Genomic DNA, 9677 nt, shown 5'->3' with positions numbered 1-9677 from the left:
TCATCTCATGAACCTCTGGGGAACCAACCAGTGCGGCCTCTAAGGATGGATGATGTCTTCTGGGGCCCCACAGGGCCTTCGGCTGCAGAGATGGTTGACAAACACACGAGTCTGTACCGGTGAGTGACAGGACTCTGGTGTGCCAGGCTGCCCTCCGCACCTCTGCCATCCCCACACTGGATCCTAACAGACACTCAGCACCCCACTCATGATCCATTGGGTTCCTTTTCGTCTTTGAGCCACCTGGCAGAGTGGCAGGGCTGCATTAGTACTTTTATTATGGAAACAGAAGTTTTACGATGAAAAGTTGCAAACAACAAAGTAAAATGTACAAGGGACTACCACTTACTCATTACCCAGCCTTAAGAACCATTTTCCTAAATTTGTTTCAACTATTCACTTTCCCCTTCTTTTGTTTTTATACTATTTTAAATACAAGATATCAGGTGTATTTATCCATATATGTTTTGTGATGAATTTTGAAGAACACAAAATAACCACAATACTATTGTAATAACCACAATCCCACTCTCATATTTAACAACATTTATAATAAGTCATTTTCATATTATCTGATACCCTATCTGTATTCAATATGCTCAATTGTCCAAATTATGTCCTTGCAGTAAGTTTATTCTAATCAGGATTCAAACCAAGTCCACTCATTTTATATGGTTTATTATGTATGATAAATCTCTTTTAAGTGTCTTTTCATCTACACATTCCTGCTTTATTGACATCTGCTATGTGCAAAGTACCATACCAGTTACAAGGAGCCATGAGATGAATATGGAGCCATGCCTTCCAAGGGTTCCCAGTCTTAAGTAATAAATATGTATAATTTTAGTTCTGATCTATTACATAGCACATTCCCAATCATTGTCACAGACATGATCTCAGCTGGGCGATAATATTACTCACAACTTACACACAGAACCTGACATCCTAGAAACCCACTATATACCAGCAGGGAACCTGGGGAAAGTCTCTGTAAGTTTTAAGTTCAAGTGGTTATCATTAATATCACCATTTAGATTGTTATTAATTATTGAAAATTAGGCCCTTTAAAAACAATAACACTTGCCTGTTTCATTATTATTAATATTATTACTATCATTATTATTCTCATCATTATCACCATTATAGAAACAGCTAACCACACCCATGCAAGTATTAAGCCATCAGCATACATTAGGTCACTTATTACTCACAACTCTAAGAGATGGTGTTGTTATTACTTTTACTTAAAAATAAGAAAACTGTGATTATGGCGTTCAATGACTTGCTCAGGGATCCACAGTAGGGAGAAAGGGACACAAGACACTGGGGGGGGGGGGGGGGGAGGGGAGAGGGCATGTGCCGGGGGAGAGGGGAGGCCGGGGGAAGGTCAATGAGGAAAAAAAAAGGAGACATATGTATTACTATCTGTAATACTTTAAATAATAAAATAAAATTTTTTAAAAAAATAATCAAACCCAAAGCCCTCTGGCTGTGACATCTGAGCTTGCAGCCACTCTACTGGATACACAGTGCACTGCATTGGTCGGGCACCCAGTAGGTAGTCAGTGAGCTTGTGTGGAGTAATTAATTCAATGTCTACCTCTCTCTGCTATCCCCAGAGTTCACTTCCCTGTGGCTGGTTCCTACCACTGTCCCAACACAGGTCTCTACTTGGTGGTGAGAGGGCCAGTGACCATTGAGATTGAATTCTGTGCTTGGGACCAGTTCCTGGACCAGATTGTCCCACAGCACAGCTGGATGGTAGCGGGGCCTCTTTTTGACATCAAGGCTGAACCAGGAGCTGTGGCAGCTGTGTACCTCCCTCACTTTATAGCCCTCCAAGGTGAGTGAGAGGGAGGTGTGGGGGAAGGTTATGGTGGTGAGAATGGGTTCAAATGGCTTCTGATGGCAGTATCCTGAGGGGAGTATCCTGGGGCTTCCTTAGACTGACTAAGGGGGTGGGGCATTGAAGAAGTGGAGAGAGCTTTCTTTCTCATTCCACAGTGCTCTGGGCTTATCTTTTTTGAAACAATTTTTGTTCCCAAGCACCATAATCATTTTTGCCTGAATTACTTGAAGATCCCCCTCAATAGAAAGTGGTCTTCTCAATAACAATAATAGCTATATTTATTACGTTCTCTTCACATAGATTATATTACTCAGGGTCTCAGCAGGAAACATATGATGTACTCATTTGAGATTTTTTAGAAGACTTTTCAAAGACTAGTCTATTTGCAAGTAAGGCTAAGTGAACAAATAAGAAAGGTTGAGGTACCTGGAGAATAGCAACAAATAGGAAGTCATTGCTACTGTTAGAGGCAGAAAGAAGAAACAGTGTCACCAGACTCCATATGAAAACTCAAGCCACAAAAGTAGGGCATCTCAGAAGGAGACTTAGTCTTAAAGGGTAATGTTATTATCCCAACATCTCCCAAGACTTCCCACAGATAAAATTCTGAAAATATAAGCTAACAGGCAAAACCTTAGAAACAGGGAACAGGCATCATAAGTGAGAACCAACGAAAATGTCAGGTTATATCAGGCCTGTAAAGAAGTCAGACATGTAAATTATCAGAAAAAAATAAGTATGTTTTTATGCTTAAAGAAATCATTTTTAAAATATGAGCAAGAAGCAATAAACCGAGTGAAACTAAGATGGCGGCATAGATAAACACCGTGAAATTGCTGCCTCCCACAACAACTTCAAAAAAAACAACATAAAGACAAAACGAACAGCATCCAGAACTACAGGAAAGCTGGCTGAGTGGAAATTCTACAACTAGAAGGAAAGAAAAGCACACTGAGAGCCAGAGGAGCTGCGGAAGTAAAGTGCAGAGATACGGAGGCTGGCGCCCGCGGAAAGGGGCTGGCACCTGAGGACGCGGCTGTCTTTTTAAATCAGGAGGGAGTCACAAGCTCCTGACTGCTCTGAACTCCGGCTCCGGGAAGTCTCTGGGGACTGGGGACTCATACGGGGAGAAACTGGACTGTCTGGCAGCGGGCAGAACTCGGAACTTGAGGTCGGCAACCTCAGAGGTGCTTGCAGCAATTACCGGGACACTGAGACGCACGGCCCCTTACGGCAGGGCTGAGAATCCGCCATAGCTGCTTGCTCCTCCCTTTGATTCTCTGAGACTCCGCCCCACCCAGGTTGCGGCAGAGGCTTTTGCATATGAATGCCAAGGCCCTTTGCAACCTGAAAATTACCTAACTGCAGCTGGGCCAGACAGACCCAGAACTTCCAAGAGAAGGCGCAAGGCCCACAGCAGCTTGCATTGCTTCACAGCTGGGCCTCATCAGGGTACCTCCAAACTCCAAAAAAAGGAAGGGGAATCTGCAGTTCTCTTCGTAGCTCCTGCTGTGTAACCTCAGGCAGAGGCTAAATTAGCACCTCCTTAGATCCAAGAGCCAGTGTACCCAGTGGTCAGAGGGGGACCATCCAGATTACAACTCCTCAGATCCATAAGGGACACACTCAGGGTGCAGACTCAGTGAGCACCAAATCCCCACTGAAGCAAGTCTTGCCCCAGAAGGGTGTCTTCAGCACAGAAGTTCTCCCACTGCAGACACAGCTGATTCTCACTGCTAATAGGCCTGGAGGTCAATTCCTCCCAGTGATCCTACAACAATCAAGGCATAACTACAACAAGACTGTGCACAAAGCCCACAAGGGGGCGCACCAAGAGTGTCCACCTCAGGTAATGGGGGAGGCTAAGCCACTGGGCCCTACAGGACACTTAGCACACAAAACCACTCTACCAACACAGGGAAGCATAAAAAATGCGGAGACAAAGAAACAGGTCACAAATGACAGAAATGGAGGAAAGCAAACAACTGGATATAGAGTTCAAGGCCACGTTTATAAGGTTTCTCAAGAATTTTATGGAAACCGCCGATAAATTTAGTGAGGCCCTCGATAAATCTAGTGAGACTCTAGAGGATATGAAAAAGGACCAACTAGAAATTAAGCATACACTGACTGAAATAAAGAATAATATACAGAGATCCAACAGCAGACAAGAGGATCCCAAGAATCAAGTCAAAGATTTGAAATACGAAGAAACAAAAAAGACCCAACCAGAAAAGAAAAAAGATTCCAAAAATATGAAGATAGTGTAAGGAGCCTCTGGGACAACTTCAAGCGTACCAACATCAGAATTATAGGGGTACCAGAAGAAGAGAGAGGGCAAGATATTGAAAATCTATTTGAAGAAATAATGACAGAAAACTTCCCCTACCTGGTCAAAGAAATAGACTTACAAGTCCAGGAAGCGCAGAGAACCCCAAACAAAAGGAATCCAAAGAGGACCACACCAAGACATATCATAATTAAAATGCCAAGAGCAAAAGACAAAGAGAGAATCTTAAAAGCAGCAAGAGAAAGACAGTCAGTTACCTACAAGGGAGTACCCATACGACTGTCAGCTGATTTCTCAACAGAAACCATGCAAGCCAGAAGAGAGTGGCAAGAAATATTCAAAGTGATGAATGCCAATAACCTACAACCAAATTTACTTTATCCAGCAAAGCTATCATTCAGAATAGAAGGTCAGATAAAGAGCTTCATGGATAAGAAAATGCTAAAGGAGTTCATCACCACCAAACCAGCACTATATGAAATGCTGAAAGGTATTCTTTAAGAAGAGGAAAAAGAAAAAGGAACTCTTACCATTTGTCACAGCATGGATGGAACTGGAGAGCGGATAAATACGACATGATCTCACTCATTTGTGGAATATAATGAACAACATAAACTGATGAACAAGGACTGATCCAGAGATGGAGAGGCATTGATTGGACTGTCGGGCCTTGGAGGGAAGGTAGGGGAGGGTGGGGGTAAGGGGGAAAGATCAACCAAAGGACTTATATGCAGGCATATAGGCCTAACCAATGGACATGGACAACGGGAGGGTGAGGGCATGAGCGGGGGGGGGGGGGGGGGGGGGGGAGGGAGGTAGAGGGTAACGTAGGGATAAGGACACATATGTAATATCTTAACCAATAAAAAATATATTTAAAAAAAGAAGCAATAAACCATTATAATGATGAATCAAGTTTGAAACAAAGCAACATTGACAGAATATATAATCCTATCTAATAAAAGAGAAACATGGTAATTGGCATACAACCGCTACCCTTCCCATTGGCTAATCAGCAAGATATGCAAATTAACTGCCAGCCAAGATGGTGGCCGGCAGCCAGGCAGCCTGAAACTAACATGAGGCTTCCTTGCTTCAGTGACAGAGGAAACCAACGTTCCCCGCCTGCCTTTCCGGCCTCTGAGCCTGCAGTTTGAAACATTGTAACAAATGTAGAAGCTAAAAAAAAACCCCAGAAACCTGCTTTCAGCAAGCCGGGATCTCAGAGCTGGAGTTGATACAAAGTTTTGATTATAGAACCTAAACAAACCAGATACCTACTTTCAGCAGCGGATGCCTAAGAGCTGGAGCCTCAGAGCTAAATCTGGCCAAGAATAAAAAAAGAAAGAAAGAAAGGAGCAGTTGGGAGCTTCAGTTCCAGCCTGAAAACAGCCCTCATCCCCTCGCCCAGGCTGGCCAGGCACCCCAGTGGGGACCCCCACCCTGATCCAGGACACCCTTCAGGGCAAACCAGCCGGCCCCACCCATGCACCAGGCCTCTATTCTATATAGTAAAAGGGTAATATGCCTCCCAGCACTGGGATCAGCAGAGCTGAGAGGCCTCCCGGCACAGGAATAAGCGTGACAGGGGACAGCGCCCAAAGCCCCTGATCGCCCTGCAGCTCTGTGTGTGACAGGGGGAGGGGCCACAACCTCCCTATCTGCCCTGCTCTGTTCGTGACAGTGGAAGGCTCCCCAACCTCCTGATCAGCCCTGCTCTGTGCCTGATAGGGGGGAGCTCCCCAACCTCTGATCGCTCTGCAGCTCTGTGTGTGACAGCATGCGGCGCCCCAACCCCCCAACCCCCACGGGCCCTGCTCTGTGTGTGACAGGGTAGAGCCATAACCTCCCCATCGGCCCTGCCCTGAGTGTGAGAGTGGTGGCGCCCCAGCCTCCTGATCAGCCCTGCTCTGTGCCTGATAGGGGGGAGCTCCCCAACCTCTGATCGCTCTGCAGCTCCGTGTGTGACAGCATGCGGCGCCCCAACCCCCCAACCCCCACGGGCCCTGCTCTGTGTGTGATGGGGTAGAGCCATAACCTCCCCATCGGCCCTGCCCTGAGTGTGACAGTGGCGGCGCCCCAACCCCCTGATCTGCCCTGCTCTGTGTGTGATGGGGGGGGGTGTCCCAACTCCCCTATCGGCCCTATTCTCTGAGTGACAGGGGGAGCTCCTCAACCCCCTGATGGGCCCTGCACTGTGGGTGACAGTGGGGAGCTCCCCAACCCCCTGGTGGGCCCTGCTCTGTGCGTGACAGGGAGGAGCTCCCCAACCCCCCTGATGGGCCCTGCTCTGTGTGTGACAGGGGGGAGCTCCCCAACCCCCGGATTGGCCCTGCTCTGTGCGTGACAGGGGGTGGCGCCGCAACCTCCCCATCAACCCTGCCTTGAGTGTGACAGGGGGCGGTGCCCCAACCCCCCAATCGGCCCTACCCTGAGCTTGACTGAGGGTGGCATCACAAACTCCTGATCCGCCCTGCTCTGTGCATGACAGAGGGCGGCGCCCCAACTCCCCAATCGGCCCTGCTCTCAGCCCGACCAGGGGCTGCACCTAGGGATTGGGCCTGCCCTCCACCACCCGGGAGCAGGCCTAAGCCAGCAGGTCGTTATCTCCCGAGGGGTCCCAGACTGTGAGAGGGCACAGGCCAGGCTGAGTGCCCCCCCCTTCCCCCCGAGTGCACAAATTTTTGTGCACTGGGCCTCTAGTAAAGTATAATTAAGAAAAGAATAAGTCACCCCGGTATTGCCGACAACAATCAAGGCTTAAAGGCAACAAGACTGCGGACAAAGACCACTAGGGGGTGCACCAAGAAAGCATAAAAAATGCGGAGACAAAGAAACAGGACAAAACTGTCAATGGAGGATATTGAGTTCAGAACCACACTTTTAAGGTCTCTTAAGAACTGTCTAGAAGCTGCCGATAAACTTAGTAAGGCCCTCGAAAAGACTGGTGAGACCGCCGATAAATGTAGTGAGATCCTCAAGAAATCTAATGAGACCCTCGATGTTGTGATAAAGAACCAACTAGAAATTAAGCATACACTGACTGAAATAAAGAATATTATACAGACACCCAACAGCAGACCAGAGGAGCGCAAGAATCAAGTCAAAGATTCGAAATGCGAAGAAGCAAAAAACACCCAACTGGAAAAGCAAAGTGAAAAAAGAATCCGAAAATATGAAGATAGTGTAAGGAGCCTCTGGGACAGCTTCAAGCGCACCAACATCAGAATTATAGGGGTGCCAGAGGATGAGAGAGAGCAAGATATTGAAAACCTATTTAAAGAAATAATGACAGAAAACTTCCCCCACCTGGTGAAAGAAATAGACCTACAGGTCCAGGAAGCGCAGAGAACCCCAAACAAAAGGAATCCAAAGAGGACCACACCAAGACACATCATAATTAAAATGCCAAGAGCAAAAGACAAAGAGAGAATCTTAAAAGCAGCAAGAGAAAGAAACCCAGTTACCTACAAGGGAATACCCATACGACTGTCAGCTGATTTCTCAACAGAAACTTTGCAGGCCAGAAGGGAATGGCAAGAAATATTCAAAGTGATGAATACCAAGAACCTACAACCAAGATTACTTTATCCAGCAAAGCTATCATTCAGAATTGAAGGTCAGATAAAGAGCTTCACAGATAAGGAAAAGCTAAAGGAGTTCATCACCACCAAACCAGTATTATATGAAATGCTGAAAGGTATCCTTTAAGAAGAGGAAGAAGAAAAAAAAAAAGGTAAAGATACAAATTATGAACAACAAATATGCATCTATCAACAAGTGAATCTAAGAATCAAGTGAATAAATAATCTGGTGATCATAATAGAATCAGGGACATAGAAAGGGAATGGACTAACTATTCTTGGGGGGGAAAGGGGTGTGGGAGATGCGGGAAGAGACTGGACAAAAATCGTGCACCTATGGAAGAGGACAGTGGGTGGGGAGTGAGGGCGGAGGGTGGGGCGGGAGCTGGGAGGAGGGGAGTTATGGGGGGGGAAAAAAGAGGAACAAATGTAATAATCTGAACAATAAAGATTTAATTAAAAAAAAAAAAAGAAAAAAAGAAAAGAATAAGTGAAAGATACTATGAGAAGGCCTAACATACATCTCATCAAATTTCCAGGAGAATATTATAGAGAGAATGGAGAGGATGTTATATTCAAAGAATTACCAAGAAATTTCTAGAATTGCTGAAAGAATTTCTTTTTAGGAGGGAAAAAAATCCAATGCAGGAGAGAGGGATAGAGAGAAATCAGCAATCAACCCAGTAAAGTGCATCGCCAGAATACTAAGGGCAGTTTTTAACAGCACCCAGAAAGATTAGCCAGAAAGGTCCTACAATTAGGATGACAACTGATTTTCAACAGTAACAATGAAAGGAAGAAGACAATAGAATGATATCCTCACAGTAATGAGGAAATAATTGCCAATCAAGAATTGGGTGTTGGATTTTGTCAAATGATTTCTCCGCATCTATTGATATGATCATGTGATTTTTGTCTTTCAATTTGTTTATATGATGTATCACGTTTATTGTTTTGTGAATATTGTACCAGTCTTGCATCCCTGGAATAAATCCCACTTGATCATGGTGTTTGATCTTTTCACTTTATTGCTGGATGCAATTTGCTAGAATTTTGGGGGGGATTTTTAGCATCTATATTCATCAGGGATACTGGCCTGTAATTCTCTTTCTTTGTAGTGTCTTTATCGAGTTTTGGAATTAGGATAATGCAGGCCTCATAAAAAGAGTTTGGAAGTGTTCCTTCCTCTTGGATTTTCTGAAATAGTCTAAGGAGTATAGGTCTTAGTTCTTCTTTTAATGTTTGGTAAATCTCCCCTGTGAAGCCATCTGGACCTTGGCTTTTGTTTGGTGGGAGTTTTTGATTACTGCTTCTATTTCATTGGTTGTTATTGGCCTATTCAGGTTTTCTGATTCCTCCTGATTCAGTTTTGGGAGATTATATTTTTCTAGGAATTTGTCTATCTCATCCACATTGTCCAGCTTGTGGTCATATAGTTGTTCATAGTATTTTCTTACAATCCTTTGTATTTCTGTGGTGTCAGTGGTTATTTCTCCACTTTTGTTTCTAATTTTATTTATTTGGGTCCTCTCACTTTGTTTCTTGATGAGTCTGACTAACAGTTTATCAATTTTGTTTATCCTTTCAAAGAACCAGCACTTGGTTTCATTAATTTTTGTATTGTTTTTGTAGTCTTTATGTTATTTATTTCCGCTCTAATCTTTATTATTCTCTTCCTTCTACTTACTCTGGGTTTTTCTTGTTGTTTTCTTTCTAGTTCTTTAAATTGTAGGGTTAAGTAGTTTATTGTTAGTTTTTCTTGTGTGTTTTTTAGGTATGCCTGTAGTGCTATGAATTTCCCTCTCAGGACTGCTTTTGCTGTGTCCCAGAGATTTGGGGTTGTTGTGTGTTCATTTTCATTTGTTTCCAGGAAGTTTTTTATTTCATTCTTGATCTCGTTGGTAACCCATTCATTATTTAATAACATGCCATTTAGCCTCCATGTGTTTGAATG

At 44.5% G+C, this 9677-nt stretch overlaps 1 protein-coding gene across 1 annotated transcript in view; it reads left to right on the top strand.

Annotated features, from left to right (window-relative positions):
* The window catches only part of LOC118671499 (NACHT, LRR and PYD domains-containing protein 1-like), a 77999-nt gene that overhangs the window by 51099 nt on the left and 17223 nt on the right, over positions 1–9677 (top strand). The window contains exons 7-8 of the mRNA XM_036339738.1: positions 6–119; positions 1620–1843. Coding sequence (XP_036195631.1) covers positions 6–119; positions 1620–1843 — 338 coding nt within the window. The remainder of the gene's footprint in view (positions 1–5; positions 120–1619; positions 1844–9677) is intronic.

Source organism: Myotis myotis, unplaced genomic scaffold, assembly GCF_014108235.1.
Source record: "Myotis myotis isolate mMyoMyo1 unplaced genomic scaffold, mMyoMyo1.p scaffold_m19_p_17, whole genome shotgun sequence".
Lineage (NCBI taxonomy): Eukaryota > Metazoa > Chordata > Mammalia > Chiroptera > Vespertilionidae > Myotis > Myotis myotis.
Note: the sequence above shows the minus strand (reverse complement) of the source record. Positions and strands in the feature narration are given on the sequence as shown.